This window comes from Pygocentrus nattereri, chromosome 8 (genome assembly GCF_015220715.1).
Source record: "Pygocentrus nattereri isolate fPygNat1 chromosome 8, fPygNat1.pri, whole genome shotgun sequence".
NCBI lineage: Eukaryota > Metazoa > Chordata > Actinopteri > Characiformes > Serrasalmidae > Pygocentrus > Pygocentrus nattereri.
Genome location: NC_051218.1, coordinates 5,760,572 through 5,778,831, shown reverse-complemented (window position 1 = coordinate 5,778,831; position 18,260 = coordinate 5,760,572). Strand labels below are relative to the sequence as shown.

At 42.0% G+C, this 18,260-nt stretch overlaps 1 protein-coding gene across 1 annotated transcript in view; it reads right to left on the bottom strand.

Moving 5' to 3' along the window:
- The window catches only part of ntrk3a (neurotrophic tyrosine kinase, receptor, type 3a), a 419,732-nt gene that overhangs the window by 189,357 nt on the left and 212,115 nt on the right, over positions 1-18,260 (bottom strand). Inside the window, exons 5-7 of the mRNA XM_017716401.2 lie at positions 9,261-9,415; positions 7,810-7,952; positions 6,927-7,068 (exon numbers count right to left, since the gene is read on the bottom strand). Coding sequence (XP_017571890.1) covers positions 6,927-7,068; positions 7,810-7,952; positions 9,261-9,415 — 440 coding nt within the window. The remainder of the gene's footprint in view (positions 1-6,926; positions 7,069-7,809; positions 7,953-9,260; positions 9,416-18,260) is intronic.

Sequence of the window (18,260 nt, the reverse complement as noted above, 5' to 3'; positions counted from 1 at the left end):
AAAATAAAATAATTCTATTAATTTAATGCAGTTACTGAATAATTCGCCTTATGATTTGGTCACAAAGTCAAATGGACAAACCAGAATATACCCTGGGGACTTAGAAGTTAATAGGAATACATGTCATGAATCAGATGTGTTCATCAGACCATCAACACTCTGATAGCACTCTGTACTTGTCTTGCTGTGTTTTGTCAGCTATTTTTCATAGTATATCATCTGTTTAAGACTAGACTACATCACTGGTCCAAGCTCCTCACTGCACAACACCCAATCCCATTTCACCCCTCGCCCCTACCACTTAGACCTACCCCTCCGTTTTGCGTGTTCACGTATAGGGGTAGGGTGTCTCGATTTTTGTTGAGATAGAGGGATGGGGTGGACTGTTAAGGCTACATGGCCCTCCAAACGGAGATTTTTCAGAGAGACTCCAAACTGAGCGCCAGGAGAAAAAAGAAAAAAACAGCAAGATCCTGAATAAGAGACCAAAGAAACCCATAAATGTAAATTTTCTCAGTTAATACAGTACGATAACCACTGTACTGTCTTAGTTTAATATCATTTCAGTGTATTAAGGTCCTTTTTCTTTGTGACAATCACTAGTAGTTTGCTGATGTCTCTGTAGCTAGCTAGCTAACTTTCCCGTTCCACCTTAAATAGTCCAGCAGTTACATTCTGGCACCTCAGACATCAGAGCTGCTGCTCGGTTTAAGGTGGAATGGGAAAATTTGAACAAGAAGCTGGAGAATATCTGACTTCAGCTTCATATCACTGAAGAATTAGGGGTGGGTGATAATAAATAATTGCCCCCCTCTTTGAAGGCTTATGACCCCTAAATGTAACTAAAGCCCAGCAGTGAGGAGCTGAAATCTCCCCTCCTCTGCTGTCACTGCAGACGGGCAGGGCCACCTACAGAGCAGCGCTAGTAGCTGTTAATGAAGTGATGCTCTTTTTATTTGAGGGTCCCATTTCAGAGGGACGATCTCAACCATTAAATGCTGTAACTCAGTTCTAAGGGGCAAGGAGACACTCAAAACCAAGGGGTAGAGGTAAAAAGAAGAAATAGGATTGGGCCTTGTTATTGAAACACTAGCTGGCAAATACAGAGATATGCGACACACAGGCCGATCCATATTCAGAGAAAAATGTGCTAAATGTTCACTTTTTTCCACACAGACACAATCCCCAAAGACGGCCTTTGTGCAGCGGAGGTCCAGGAGGTGGAGATCATGTGTGATTTAGGAAATTGGCTTGTGTGCAGTGACAGAGTCATGCTGACTCTGGCTCATAAATCAGGCTGAAACCTCAATAGCCCCTTCATAGACAACTCAAGAGAGACAGGGAGAAAGAAAGAGACCGATTCATTCTCTTCCTCTTTTTTTTCCTCAGTATTTGCAACTCTCAGCAAATCTTTCCCAGTCAATAGATATTGAGTGTGGAGAGAATTATATTACATCAGTGTGGGACAACACCATTCCCCATAAATGTAAATACAGCTTCCACAGAGCCGCCTCACATTACCCTGTAATTGTATCCAGCCGATGGAAACGCTGCGGTCTAATAAAGACACGTCTGATTGCCTGTTTCATGCCGAGTGGCACACTGGGCCTGGAAAGCCACTGGGGTTTGATTTCAGACCTTTGATTGCTGCTGTGCGGCATATAATCCTTAATTGTTTTCTTACATTAGCATGTTTGTAAAAATCATGGACTGACTGTGGCTGAAATGATTAAAAATCATGAACTGACTGTGGCTGAAATGATTAAAAATCATGGACTGACTGTGGCTCAAATGATTAAAAATCATGGACTGACTGTGGCTCAAATGATTTTTCATAAATCGCAGTGGAGTAATCAGTTTCAAAACATGCAAAACACTGAAGAGGAACTTCAAAACAACAATGCAGCGGCTTTATCTGCATACACTGACCACTGATGCCTCAATACAAACATCAGTGAAGTGGAACGTTTCACCCTAAGGGCAGGTGCAAACAATAGAAACCAACATCAGTGAGTGTGTTTACATCATCATCATCATCGTTAACTGATTAATCCAGATAGGGTCGCGGTAGCAGTTGGGAGAGCAAAGAATCCCTGATGACCCTGTCACCCGCAACTTCCTCCAGCTCATTCCCAGGGACCCCAAGCCGCTCCCATGGCAATTTGGAGATGTAATCCCTCCAGCGGGTCCTAGGACGACCCCAGGATCTTATCCCGGTAGGCCGTTCCTGGTACACCCGCACCAGGAGGCATCCAGGAGGCATCTGAATCAGATGCCCAAACCTCAGCTGGCTCCTCTCAATGTGGAGGAGTAGCGGCTCTACTCCGAGCTCCTCCCGGATGGCTGAGCTCCACACCCTATCAAATAGAGTGTAGCCCGCCACCCTGCGAAGAAAGCTTATTTCCGCTGCTTGTATTCGCAATCTCTTTCGGTCATTACCCACAGTTCATGACCATAGGTGAGGGTCGGGATGTAAACAGCTGCAAACCATTCCAGTGAGCTCTGTAGGCATCCATGTGATTCAGCCAAAAGAACAACATCTGCAAATGGTAGAGATGCCACCCTCCAGCCTCCACACATAATGCCCTCCTGACCCCGGCTACACCTTGACACGCTGTCCATGAATATCACGAACAGGAGTGGAGACAGGGTGTTGTGCCCTGCCAGAGCCCAACGCTAACACTGAAAGGGTCCGACTTAATGCTGAGTATACAAACACAGCTCTCACTCCATGAGTACAGAGATTGGATGGCCCGGAGTAGTAGCCGCAGTACCCCATACTTCCGGAGGACCTCCCACAAGATATGTCAGGGAACCCAGTTGTAAGCCTTCTCCAAATCCACAAAACACATGTAGACTGGGTTGGCAAACTCCCATGCCCCCTCACCAATCCGCAAGAGGGTGAAAAGCTGGTCCATTGTTCCATGGCCAGGATGGAATCCGCATTGTTTCTCCTCAATCTGAGGTTCAACTATTGGTTGCAGTCTCCTTTCCAGCACCTTGGCATAGACTTTCCCAGGGAGGCTGAGCAGTGTGATACCTCAATAATGGGCACACACCTTCTGGTCCCCTTTTTTAAAAATGGGGACCACCACCCCAGTCTGCTGTTCCTGAGGTCCATGCAATATTGCTGAGGCGCGTCATCCACGACAGCCCCACAATATCCAGAGCCTTAAGCATCTCTGGATGAATCTCATCCACCCCCGGTGCCTTGCCACTGAAGAGCTTGCCAACTACCTCAGTGACCTCCACCAGGGAAATGCAGCTTGACCCGCCAGAGGCCTGACTCCTGTGAGAATCCATGCCCTGGATTTTGCTTCTGCCACCATTATAGCTGATACCTTCGCCTGTTGGTACCTCTCTGCAGAGTCGGGAGTCCTTTGGACCATCCAGGCCCTAAAGACCTCTTCCTTCAGCTTGATGTCCACCAGTGGGTTCTTGGGTTACCACCCCGACAGGCACCCACAAGCTTTTGGCCACAGCTATGCCTGGCAGCTTCCACAATGGAGGTTTTGAACAGGGTCCATTCAGGCTCCATGTCCCCTACCTCCCCTGGGACATGAGAAAAGCTCTCCTGGAGGTTGGAGTTGAAATCATTCCAAACAGGGGCTTCCGACAGTTGTTCCTAGCACACCTTCACTATTTGCTTGGGCCTACTGGGTCTGTTAATCAGTTTTCAGTTTTCCTTGCTACCTAATCCAACTCACCACCAGTTGGTGATCAGTTGACATCTCAGCACCTCTCTTTACCTGAGTGTCCAGAACATACAGTCCCAAGTCAGATGAAATGACAACAAAGTCGATCATTGACCTCTGACCCAAGGAGCTCTTGTACCATGTACACTTATGAATATTCTTGTGCTCGAACTTGGTGTTCATTAAGGACAATCCATGTATGACACAGAAGTCCAATAACAATTCACCATTCGGGTTTAGATTGGGCAGGCCGTTCTTCCCAATCCTGCCTCTCCAGGTCTCCCAGTCATTGCCAACATAAACATTGAAGTCCCCCAGTAAGACTATGGAGTCTGTAGGCAGGACCCTTTCCAGAACCCAACCACTCGCTCCAAGAAGTCCAAATACTCTGACCTGTTGTTTGGTGCATAAGCACACACAACAGTCAGAGTTTTCCTCTCTCCGATTCACCGGGACAAACTCCAACCGCATGTCTGCCAGCCAGGGACTCGTGAGTATCCCCACTCCTGCCCGGCACCTCTCACCCTGTGCAACCCCTGAGTAAGAGAGGGACCAATCCCTATCAAGGAGTTTGTTTCCAGAGGTATCTATTTGGTACCTCTCAACCTCCCGCACAAGCTCCGGCTCCTTCCCCCCCAGTGAGGTTACATTCCACATGCCAAGAGCCAGTTTCTGCCGCAAGGGTCTAGGCCGCCAAGGGCCCCCTTGCAATCTCCCACTGCCTGTGCAGCACTGCACCGCTCCCCCATGCTGGACCTTGTGGGTGGTGTGCCCACATGGTCCCCCAACGTTGCCTCTTTGGGCTGAGACCGGCTGGGTTACGTGTGCTACCCGGCCACCATTAACCCCAGGCCTGGCTCCAGGAGTAGGTCCCGGTGACCCTATCCTGGGCAGGGTACACAGTTTTCTGTGCCTGTTTTTCATGGTGGGGTTTTGTTTACATGCACTCCATAATCCGATCATAATCTGATGTCTGCAGGTATCTGATTATTCAGATGGTCGTGTAAACAGCTTACTCTGATTTCTTAGATCTAGAAGGTCTAGAAATCTGATAAAGAGGCTGGATTTTAGCTCAGTAATCAGATTTCTCAGTGCTGTAAACTCTTTACTCTGATTTCTTTCATTTTTCAGTCTGAGCATGTGTGAAAACAGATGGCGGTACCGGAAATACGCGAGCAGCATCACCGTGAGATGCAGCAAGACACTTTTGGAGCAGCACTGAAACCAAATACATGCTTTACGAAATGAAGGGTTTAAATATGCTTCATCTTCTAGATGATGTTGGTTCATATTTTCAGGTAAAGTGGTGTGATGTTTTAGAAAAAGCCACAGTATGAAGTTTGAATTTTACATTACTTTTACGTCACATTTTCTTCTGTGAGTTTCCCCATTATCTGATTACTCAAGGGTTTGTAAATGCATTGATTGGGTTACAGAAAAAATCTGATTTTCTGCAGTTTTTCTGCTGTCACTACAGACTGGCAGGGTCACCTACAGAGCACCGCTAGTAGCCTGTTATCTTTATATTGTGTATGTAAATACAGCTTCTACAGAGCCGCCTCACATTACCCTGTAATTGTTTCCAGCCGATGGAAACGCTGCGGTCTAATAAAGACATGTAAAGTATGTAAAGTTTCCTAGATCTAAAGTTTTGTCAGACAGCAATGAAATTTTAGTAGGTATAAGAATTTTCTAAGCCTTTTAAAAACAAACTAAAAAACATTTAGTATTTTTAAAATAAATGAACACATTTGGTCCTCATAAGGTAGGGCTTCAAAAAGGACTACATAAACAAACAAACAACAAACAATCAAACAGGTTGCAGCATAAGAACAACATGAGAGTTTATCATGGGGCAACACCCTGAGTGGCCAAATGGACCATTTCCACTATTTTTCTGCATGTAGAGTCCCTCAGCCAGGCAGAAAGTAATCAGCAGCATTAAGCGACACAGTGTTGTGATAAATCTGTATAATCTCTCTCTTGGGCTCTGCTCGCCTTTCTGAGCATGAAATCTCTCTCTGAGTCCAGACAGAGGAGTCCCCACTCACCGATCAGTAAAAAACACAAATGACTTTCCTCCTAAGCTGCAGGGCAGACCTACAGTCCAGCCTCACTAAAGTAGCCCTGGCTTGCTGATCTAACTAATATTAGTAGCTAATTAAGTTTCGCTCTTTCACTTCACAAATATGTGTATTTGTTCTTTTTTATGACTCTTTAGATGATGTAAAGAGTCATTCAGCCTAATGAGAAACTGTAGAACAGACTCGGTTTATATCACAATACCTACATTTAGAGTCGGTTATTCATTCAGCCTAATGAGAAACTGTAGAACAGACTCGGTTTATATCACAATACCTACATTTAGAGTCGGTTATTCATTCAGCCTAATGAGAAACTGTAGAACAGACTCGGTTTATATCACAATACCTACATTTAGAGTCGGTTATTCATTCAGTCTAATGAGAAACTGTAGAACAGACTCGGTTTATATCACAATACCTACATTTAGAGTCGGTTATTCATTCAGCCTAATGAGAAACTGTAGAACAGACTCAGTTTATATCACAATACCTACATTTAGAGCCAGTTATTCATTCAGCCTAATGAGAAACTGTAGAACAGACTCTGTTTATATCACAATACCTACATTTAGAGTCGGTTATTCATTCAGCCTAATGAGAAACTGTAGAACAGACTCGGTTTATATCACAATACCTACATTTAGAGTCGGTTATTCATTCAGCCTAATGAGAAACTGTAGAACAGACTCAGTTTATATCACAATACCTACATTTAGAGCCGGTTATTCATTCAGCCTAATGAGAAACTGTAGAACAGACTCAGTTTATATCACAATACCTACATTTAGAGTCGGTTATTCATTCAGCCTAATGAGAAACTGTAGAACTGACTCGGTTTATATCACAATACCTACATTTAGAGTCGGTTATTCATTCAGTCTAATGAGAAACTGTAGAACAGACTCGGTTTATATCACAATACCTACATTTAGAGTCGGTTATTTACTATTATTTATTCAGTATCTAATATGAAATTTAGAGTGTAGTTTTGCAGTTATGAGAGTGAGGAAAACTCAATTTTGTGTTTTTAACGTGACATTTCATTCGGACATTTGGGCTCCTCACCCTTTCTAAACTGCTTCTGTCAGAAAAGTTTAGGAAAGAAAAGAGAAGAAAGAAGCAACAGATGCAAAGCAAAATCACTTACACTGCACAGACAGTGTGACAGATGCATTGGTCATCCCCACCACGTTCTCAGCAATGCAGGTCAGCATGAAGAAATTGTCATCTCTACTGACGTTGAACAGACTTAGTTTGATGGAATGTACATTCGGAGGATACTGAATAGCCTGGAGAAGAGAATACGTTCCACTCAGTGGCCACAATATTAGAAACACCCACCAATATCCAGCAATGAGCAGCTCTGTGGTCAGATACTGACCACTGATGAAGGACTATTTAAAAGCAAACACAAACTGTACATCAACATCTCTAACGAACACATTATATTCTTAGCAATATATTTGACATGATGGCATATATATTACATTAGGAGTGAGACAACATGTGTTGAATGTAAGTGTCTATAAGATCTGAAGTGTCTACTGTAAAAAGATCTTTAAAAATAATCCTAAATTTTGGAAAATTAATGAAATACGTATTTAATAGGTTAGAATTATTCACAGTGGTGGTGATAGGAACCAGACGTAAACCTCTAAAAGCTCCTTCACAGAAAGTTCCTAGATGAAATGCTTCTGAATTCACTGCCTGATGACTGAGACGCTGTTTTATGATAGTTTAGAGAACTTCAACTCCATTCATGGTGGAGGGAGACATAATATGCAGGGTGTTCTGAGGCAAAATAGTTCCCAAAGGAAACTCATTATTCCAGATTTTCCACTATTTTCCATCATCAACATTCCATATAAACTCAGAAGACTCGTGTAGGTTCACTGATGGTTTTGATAGTAAATAAAATTGCGTTGTTGTCATGGCAACCCCTGGTTCCTATCACAGGATCTAAAGTTTCACAAAATTGGTGGAATTCCCTTTAAGAGCAGATCCGAATTAAGATGGTCAGTCTGGTGTACCTGGTGTGTGTTGATGGAGTGAAGTCCATTAACATTCCAGTCCACATCAGGCACAGGAACTCCCGAGCCGTTGCAGGTGATGGTGACCCTGTCGCCCTCCGTAATGGTCACATTACTGTGGGTCACACTGATCTCTGGCAAATCTGTATGACCACGAACAGAAACAGGGAGAAATGAAACCTCTGTCCTCATTATAACTGTAATTCTGACCAATTACAGGTTGCAAACAAGTCAATGAATCTTGAGACTCCAAACTCACTGCGAACGAATTCTGCTCAATATTTTTCAGATGTACCTTTTAAAAAATGCACAAATACGATGGGCAATTGAAAAACGGACAATAAAAAGAATCGAAATTATTACAAATTTGAAAATTAGATTAAATTTGATTAAATTTTTATCAAAGCAAAATGATCTACATTGATGCATTTTTGACTGATGCTTCTTAATACTGTATTAATTAATTAATTAATTTATTTATTAGCCTAATAATCACCTGTGTAAAGTTTGCAAAGAGTAGTTTACTGAGTATTAATACAGTCATTGACTGCACAGCAGCTGTGTTTGCTTATTATACAGCATGTTTATTAACACTTTGCATCAACAAACAAACAAACACTAGAACTAAACATACAACTACGCGCACAAGGAAACAAATGCTATGTTGTAAAACGTTCACAGCTTAACTTGTTGTTTGAAAAACAAATAATACAGGCCAACACTGAAAACTCCAGCCTGACTTTATATCATGGATCTCTAATGCCCCCTACAATATATGGGGGCAGTCGTGGGCTGGAGGTTAGGGATCTGGCCCTGTGACCAGAAGGTTGCCGGTTCGATCCCCAGGACCGACAGTCCATGACTGGGGTGTCCTTGAGCAAGACACCTAACCCCCAACTGCTCCATGGGCGCCGTGGATAGGGCTGCCCACCGCTCCGGGCAAGTGTGCTCCTACTGTGTGTGTGTTCACTAGTGTGTATGTGGTGTTTCACTTTACGGATGGGTTAAACGCGGAGGTGGGATTAATAAAGTTTGTGGGATTAATAAAGTATCACTTAACTATAACATAAACACTGCTGATGCATTCACTACTACAGATGGACTGCAGTAGTAAAGCTAATGGAAATACACGTGTATCAACTTTCTGCTCAAGTAATTTCACAACTGCATCTGGCAGTAGCAGCATATTTCCTCTCAAGCACTTGCACACGTGTAACAGGGTGAACGGCTGTTGTTTTCCAGTTATAACTGATTTTAAAAGGTGTTATTATGAGAGCACTTACAGGAAACATCACCTTTCCTAACATTCAGCTCGCTGTAGTATTACACGCAAAGTTTCAATGGCTCTAAACTCTGTACTTGCCAAACGTTTGAAGGGTTGTGTATATTATATTTAGAGCCAGTATTGCAGCCTGCAGCAGTTTTGTAAAGACGTTAAAAGTAAGAAATACCGCATTGTGAGATGTTCATGAGCTGCAGAGGGATCTTGCTGAAGCCATTGTTGCAGAACAGCTGCTGGTTATGGAGTCCAGCCTCGCCCTTCTGCTGCCACAGCTGGATCCAGCGGATATCACAACTGCAGTTAAAGATGACCCCTTCCAGCCTCCTGCCAAAACACAGCAGAACACAGCGCTTACAGACAGTGCATACATACACAGTGCTGTGCGAAAGTTTTAGGCATCTAAACAAATTTTTAAACGATTTACCTCAGCGGTGAGTTTCTCGCAATATACATTAGAATAAAGTCATATTCATAATTCAGATAAACGTAAAAACAATAAACAGTGACAAGATTTTCTTATATAAGTTTTATATATATATATAGAGTACTGTGCAAAATTAGATTGTCCTTCAATTATTCAATTTCCAGTGAAAACAGGCATTAAGTACAAGTCATTAAATTTTTTTTGTTTAAATGATTTTTCTTAGGAGATTGGATATAAAATCATGTCATCATGATATAACATTTCTGTCCATCCTTCCACTGTGAGAAGACCACTCAGTGCTGTGGGTCTGAAAGGATGTGTAGCTGATCAAGAAGAACCTCACTGAGAAAAGGAGATGGACACATCGAACAAAGAAGCTGAACGATGGACTGACCACCCCAGAGTCCAGACCTCAACACAACTGCATGGATTTGGATTACTTGGATCGCCAGAAGAAGAAAATACTAAAGCAGCTTCTAGGACTGGAAAACATATATAAGAGAAAGAGAGAGAGAGAAAAATAGAGAGAAAGAGAAAGAGAGAGGGAGAGAAAGCGAGAGGGAGAGGGAGAGAAAAAGAAAGAGAGAGAGGGAGGGAGGAAGAGAGGAAGAGAGAGAGAGAAAGGGAGAGAGAGAAAGAGAGAGGGAGAGAGGGAGAGAGAGAAAGAGAAAGAGGGAGAGAGGGAGAGGGAGGGAGGGGGAGGGAGGGGGAGAGGGAGAGGGAGAGAGAGAGGGAGAGAGGGAGGGAGGGGGAGGGAGAAAAAGAGAGAAAATGAGAGAGAGAGAAAGAGAAAGAGAGAGTGATAGAGAAAGAGAAAGAGAGAGGAAGAGAGAGAGAGAAAGAGAGGGAGAGAGGGAGAGGGAGGGAGGGGGAGGGAGAGGGAGGGAGGGGGAGGGAGAAAAAGAGAGAAAGAGAGAGAGAGAGAGAGAAAGAGAAAGAGAGAGGAAGAGAGAGAGAGAGAGAGAGAAAGAGAAAGAGGGAGAGAGGGAGAGGGAGGGAGGGGGAGGGAGAAAAAGAGAGAGAGAGAGAGAGAGAGAGAGAGAGAAAGAGAGAGGAAGAGAGAGAGAGAGAGAAAGAGAAAGAGGGAGAGAGGGAGAGGGAGGGAGGGGGAGGGAGGGGGAGAGGGAGAGGGAGAGAGGGAGAGGGAGGGAGAGGGAGGGAGAGGGAGGGAGGGGGAGGGAGAAAAAGAGAGAAAGAGAGAGAGAGAGAGAAAGAGAAAGAGAGAGGAAGAGAGAGAGAGGCTGGAGCTGCTCCATCTGTGCCAGCCTGTGCATGTGAACATTTGGCTTTGTGAAGTTGGACTGTAGCCCTTTCCTGGCCCTCTTCGTCCAGATAATTTTGGTGCCAAATTTGCCTCTAGTGTCTGGCATCCACTTTAGTCAAAACAAAAACACTCGCTTTGTCTGAAAACAGGCAAAATAAACAAAATATGCAGCCCGCTGAGCTTTGCTGCCGAGCTGCATATCTGTAAATGAACTGTTTGAACGCATCATAGCTCTGATTCACTTGGACACAATTCAGGGCTTCATTAAATATCAGATTACACCATGAACAGATTCGGCTTAATTATGAATATTCTGGAAACAACTCAAGACGTCAAGAAACATCAGATTTCACCAAGATGTCTCAGTTATGATTCTTGGAAATGAATCAACACATTATGAAATTTCAGATTCAGGGTGAATCATTTCAGCTGTGATTCCTGACTAAATGAATCAACTCATCCTGGAATCTCCAATTCCACCAAGTGCATCAAAATTTCAAAACCCTTTGATTCGATTTGAAATGGTAATATGATCATTTCTATATTATAAACCAGGCTGGACCTTTTCAGCCTTTTTAAATTGAAAGATATGCTGAGAAGGTGACTTTGGTAGTGCATAGTTTACTGGTTATTAAAATCAATTAGAATAGATTTTGATGTTCTAAAACCGATGAAGCTGAATCATCACTTTAGGTAGGTTGCTGTCCTGCTGTGCAGGTGCCAGTGGGCGTGTGCTGCTATGGGCGGATGATGATTAGTTGAACATATGGGCTCATGATCATGGCTGCTTCTCTGGACAGACGGAAAGGCGCGAGGTCAAACCCACACACAGCACATACACTCACACCTCCCTCCGGCAAACACACCAAACCTGCCCTCCAACACCTTCTCCTGCGTGTGGGAGCTTGGCAGCGCCTCCTGCTCACTTCCAGCATCATCCTCGCCGAACCAACGCAGCTCCACAAACAGCAGCCTCACCGGCCAGAACTCAGCCTGTGCTCAGAGAGTCTGAGAGGTTTCGTTCCTCGACTTGGCCAAGAGCTGCATACTTTGACAGGAAGCGGCCGTTTGACTCATTTATTATTACGATGGGTTTTGGCACCTGGTGTAGCCAAGAGATTTTAATTATTGTCACTTATTAATGTTGTTTCATTATTAATCAATATTATTTACTACATATCTTCTCTGCTATTTGTTTAATTCACATTTTTTCAGTTCCAGCTGTTTCCTGTTCTTCTCACTTGTTTAACTGCAATTTATTTTTTGTCTAATTTATTTGTAAAGTTCTGTGAGGTTCTGGACTCTATTTAAAGATTTAACTATATTTACTACTACTACTACTACTACTACTACTACTACTACTACTATTATTATGATTATTATGATTATTATTATTATTATTATTATTATTATTATTATTATTATGATGGGGGCAGTCGTGGGCTGGAGGTTAGGGATCCAGCCTCGTGACCAGAAGGTCGCCGGTTCGATCCCCAGAGCCGACAGCACATGACTGAGGTGTCCTTGAGCAAGACACCTAACCCCCAACTGCTCCCCGGGAGCTGCAGATTGGGCTGCCCACCGCTCCGGGCAAGTGTGCTCACTGCCCCCTAGTGTGTGTGCTCACTAGTGTGTATGTGGTGTTTCACTTCACGGATGGGTTAAATGGGGAGGTGAAATTTCCCCGTTGTGGGACTAATAAGGGTCACTTCATCTTAATCTTAATTATTGTGACATGAAGACTCAGATGATTGTCAAAAATATGCTACAACAAAAACAAAACCAGGTGAACAAAGTAGTATACCAATCAGAAACTACATAAGATTATCTCCATTACAAGCTACGAACCATTTTAAATATATGTAAATAAATAAGAAATAATAATAATAATAATAATAATAAGAAGAAGAAGAAGCAGAAGAAGAAGAAGAAGAAGAAGAAGAAGAAGAAGAAGAAGAAGAAATGAATCAATAAAAAACTAGGCTAAATAATTAAATAATACATGAAATAACTAATAAATAAACATAATTATTTTTTATTAAGTTCCTGCCTTTTTATCTTCTCAATTATTGTTTATATTTATCATGGATTTATTTTTGTCTAATATATTTGTTATATGAGATTTTGGACTCTATAAAAAGAGATTTTATAGGTTTTATTATTATTATTATTATTATAGATTCACTACAAAGGTGTAGCCCATTAGTTGCTGTAGAGCAGTGGACTCCAACCCTTGTCCTGGAGATCCACCTCCCCGCAGATTTTTGTTCCCTCCACATTTTGCAACACCTGCTCCAGCTAATCAGCCTCTTCCAAAGTTCCTGATTGGCTGGATCAGATGTATTAGAGTTAAGGTAGAGAGAGAAGGGAACTCTTCAGGACCAGGGTTGGAGACCACTGCTGATTCAGTATTGTTTGGGTGGTGGACCATTTTCAGCATGTCAAGCTGACTGTGATGTACCACCCACAGGAGCATCTCTATGGTGAGATACAGACCATTGATGAAGTACTAGACCAGCGGTCGGCAACATGCGGCTCCAAATCCCACATGCAGCTCTTTTGCTGTCCTGTTGCAGCGCCACAGCTGAATCAGATTAGTAGGTAATAATAAAATCATCCTCCTTTACAGTAAAATAAAGCTCTGCTGATCTTCAACACAGTTTAACAGTAAATGGTCTTAAACTCTGGAGTTAATGTAGAACTGCGGATTCACCCTTTAACCCAGAAGATCAGCACAGACTGCTGGTCACCGTAGCAACACAGACAACAGTCTCACCTAGCTAGTAGCTAATGAAGTGGCAAAGAGAGAGATTTAAGACGAACATTGATCATTTGGAGGCGAATGGACTGATTGGTTTCCTGATACGTTTAATCTGCAACAAGAAACTGTCAAACTCTAAAAAGTCACGAAGATGAAGTTAGTTTGTCAGTTTGTTCCTTTTTCGAGTTTTCCAGTTCCACCTTAAATGGCACATCAATTACACTTTTCCATTTAAGGCGGAACTGGAAAATTTAAATAAGAATCTGGCGAATGAGAAGCGACTTCAGCCTCGTAAAAAAAGTCAAAAGTTGCGAGTCATTTAAAAAGAAACTGTTCCACTTTTGTGGAAAAGTTTCCTGCCAGAGATGTGAGAAAAGTGGCTGAGACACATTTACAGCCAAGGTGGTAAAATGGACATAACATTTTGTGGCTCCCAAGAAGGTTTGATTTTGGTTGAAAGGACAAAAATGGCTCTTACTAACAGATGGGCTGCATTCTCTATCTGGACGTACAAGGTGGGGGTTTCCAATATTGTGGCCAGGGAGTATATATGCCATATAAAAAGTAAAAAGCATGTTTATTTGCATTTCTGCATTACACATAGCCTTGTTCTCCAGCCAGCATCACTTATGCATTTGGCTCAATTATACAATTTCAAAAGGCAAAATTGCTGCCTAAGTGTCCCGGCCAGCCCAACGTGCTATTCTATTGCAGTGTTATAAGATAATTGGCTTTATCATCTTATCTGCCCTGCTCCTCTGAGACAACACAGGGACGGGAGTAATCGCCTTTGTTCTGCTTCGCTTTCTGCATCTCTAAAAGGGCTTCCAGCCGGCAGGAGCGCTGCAGGGCTGACAAAGATGCTGAGGCTGATCGCTATGGGGTGGTTGAGGGGTTGGGGAGGTTGAGGGGTTGGGGGGGCTGGGTTAGGGGGCCAATCTCTGGGGAGGGGGGAGTTTCCTCTGCTTTAAGATCACACAGAATTTTGCCTACAGGAAATCTCCCACCTGGTGTGCAGCCAGCTGGAGAATGCTAATCTAAACCACTGCTGGTTTCTGCACGCATCAGTCGAATGCAGCCCAGATAACCTCTCTCAATTACAAGATATGGCAAAAAGATAACGAACAGGTTTTATCTTTATGCAAACACGGCCACACAGTATGCTCAGCAAAACCGGGACAAATAAAAGAAAAACAACAATCCACTGTTTATTTGCATGGATTTATGAAACTGTGTGAAGTGCAACAAAAGCTCTGAGAGATCTTTTCATATTGGGATTTTCACAGTTACCTCTCAATCACACAGACCTTCACAGGCTGAAAGGGTTAAGATATAAACAACCGAGTCCAAATTGTTCACAGTGATAGTGATAGGAACCAGATGTCAAGTCAAGTCAAAGTTTATTTATATAGTGCTTTTTACAGCAGGTGTTATCACACAAAGCAGCTTCACAGCAAAATCGGGGTCCCAGCCCCCATGGCGACCACCTTTAAAAGCTCCCTCACAGAAAACTATTACATCAACTGGTTATGAATTCAATGCTTTATATCAGAGATGAGGTTTAAAATAAACTGGAGAAGATTTTGCCCTATATCTGTATCTGTGTTGTAGTCATGGTGACCTCTGGGTCCCGTCACCACCACTGTAAGGAATTCAGAGCCATTTCCCATCAGATCACTCTGCATGGACTTCTTACATCTCTGCTGTTTTTCTAAACGCAGCTTGAAAAAAATGAAACTTTTATGCATTTTTATGTTCTTTTTTTTTGTTCGTTTTTTAGTAGCCGAATTTCACTTATTGATATAAATATTGTTTTTTTCTTTCATATTCTGCAAGCTGATGTTGTTCTAAGTTTAATCCATTTTTATGACATGCATTTATGGAATAGTCTACAAAACACAGTATTTTTGAGATTTTATGTCATTACTGTAACACATGGTCAACAATTGAGATTTTTCTTTTTTTTTTCTGTGCCACAAAAACATTTTGTTGTGCTTCACTTAGAGTTAAAATACACATTTTATTTCCATTTTTAAAAAAATGTATGAGAAATAATGCATGAGTGCATTGCGGAGAATAATGAGTCTAAAACAAACATGCAAAAAAAAAAAAAATAATAATAATTAAATAAAAAAATTCTACTTTTTGCTGTACCCTGTAGAGCTCTGACTTTACACAAAAAGTAAATAAATAAATAAATAAACTTCCCAAAAAAACATAAAAAGGCATTAAAAATGTTTCATTTTTTCAAGTTGCATTTAGAAAATCAGCAAAGGTTTAGCAAATCCATGCAGATTGAACTGATGGGAAATGGCTCTGAATTCCTTACAATGGTGGTGATGGGAACCAGGGGTCACCATGACTACAACACAGATACAGATATTTTATTTACTATCCAGAACCACCAGAGAACCTACGGTTATTATTTTCCATTATATTTTTATGTATTATTATTATTATTACTCTGTACTAACTCGGCAACACTGTAAACGAGGGGCATCCTCAATGTTCTCCGAGACTAAATAAAGGTTGATTGTCGGATTGATTATGAATATATTCCTGCATACATGGTCAGCAGTGGTTTTGTAAGACAGACCTAGCTTCTTCCTACGAATGCCTTTGCCTAAATAGTCTTTCAAAATATGGATAAATCTTTCGGCCAAACAGAGGCTTAAAGACCCGAAACGTCCGAGTTCTGCTTGTTTGGCTGCTCTGGCTTCTTCAATATGTTAAGTTACCGTACGCCGGTAAGAGAACATGCTCCTTTTTTAAAACCTAGGCGTCCCCAATCTTTTGATGGACGGCGTAAACAATCTTCTCCGCTGTGTTTTCTGCGAGGACGCTGTAACCTGGCCGTCTCGTGGTCCATCTGTGCATTTTGTGCCTTTGATGAATCCGGATCAAAGGAGAAAAAAAACTGCTAAATGAACAGAAAAGAAAGGCAGGTTTTCTCCCTCAATCAGAGCCTCTGTACTCAACCCACTAGCATCACCATGCATCTCACAAACAAGTGGCGTCCACCTCACGGAAAACTGGAAGAGCTAATTTAGAGCCCGACTCAGCTTAACTATTTCATCATCCTGGCAAAACATGAATAAAACATCAAATTAGCATTCTGGAAGGTCAAGGAGGGAAACAGCAGGAGAAGGAAAGCACATGGGACTGCCTAGCATGGGGACTAGCTGGATAACTTAGTCTAACATAGCGTAGCCCTGTGTGTTAGCCATGCATTAAACATGCGTTTCTGTTTCTCTCAAGCAGCTGCATTAGCATTAGCAAGTGAAAAGAAAGGACGGTGCATGTGAAGATTGGGAGGCAAAAAAATTGTGAATTTTTATCAGGATAGAGCCTCAAACGAGAGCTGGAGGCGACTGGACTGTCATTAAGGCAACATGTATTGCGCATGGAAACGAGGATCCACTAGCAAAACTCACTCAAATACATATCTGCTCACTATAATGAAGAGCTGATTTGCATTAGCAGCCCTAAACCCCATTCAGACAGGATTAGTTTTCCATGAGAAGGTGGGAGAGGCCAGTTTACCACAAGACGTCAGTAATCTCTGCCGTTAGAGACCATTTGGATTTAAACCCATTGGGAACTGGCTTCCAGTAGAGAATACTAGTTTCCCATAAATACCTTTAAGATCCCATTAGGATCAGACATGGTTCACTCATTTAACCATTAGGTTAAACAATGGTTCAACCATTAGGATCCTTTACATTGTGATATCAACCCATCAAAAAAGCCAAGAGACATTCTAAGACAGTCTACTATAATCTAATATTTCTCCTGTTGAGATTGTTGAAAGTTTGATCTAAGATAATTTAACTTCTGCCAGTTTGACTAGTTTCTTGTTGAGTCAAAAGATCTTAAATCTAGTCAATATTTCGAATACCTCCCATTTTGAGATGGTTGTGCACTTATTATAAGATTATCCATCTCATTTCTAGATATTTTTACTCGTACTAAGTGATTTTATTAGGTACATTTATCTCAAAACCAGTGAAACCATCTGCCACTATAGTGAGATCAGTTTACATGATAGAACTGCCTAAAACAAATAAATAATGTCTAGAAATGAGCAAGATAATCTTATAATAAGTACACAACCGTCTTAAAATGGGAAGTACTGGATATGTTCACTAAATTTAAGATCATTTCTCTTGACTAGATATTCGTTTTTGCAGTGCATTGAGAACAAACAGAAACCCTAAAAGGTTTCTATGGGATTTTCAGCAGGACTGTTTATATCTGATTCACAGGAGTTGAGTCAAAGTTTATTTATATAGCACTTTTTATAAACGGCATTGTCGCATAGCGTGTCTGAGCCCCCATGAGTGTCACCAAAGGTGACAGTGGCCAGGAAAAAACCCTCTTAAAGCAAAAGGGAGGAAACCTTGAGAGGAACCAAGACTCAAAAGCCTCCTCTGGTTGACACCAGACAGCAAACAATAACACAAAATCAAGATGAAGTAACTTCCGCGATGTTATAAAATATTAAAATAAAGAAAAAGGGGAAAAACTGGTGAAGCAATGTCTGATTAAATAGAGTCTGGTTAAGTGATGCTTTATTAATCCCACAAACGGGGGAAATTCCACCTCCACATTTAACCCATCCATGAAGTGAAACACCACATACACACTAGTGAATAGACACACACACTAGGGGGCAGTGAGCACCTATGCACGTTGCCCGGGGAGCAGTTGGGGGTTAGGT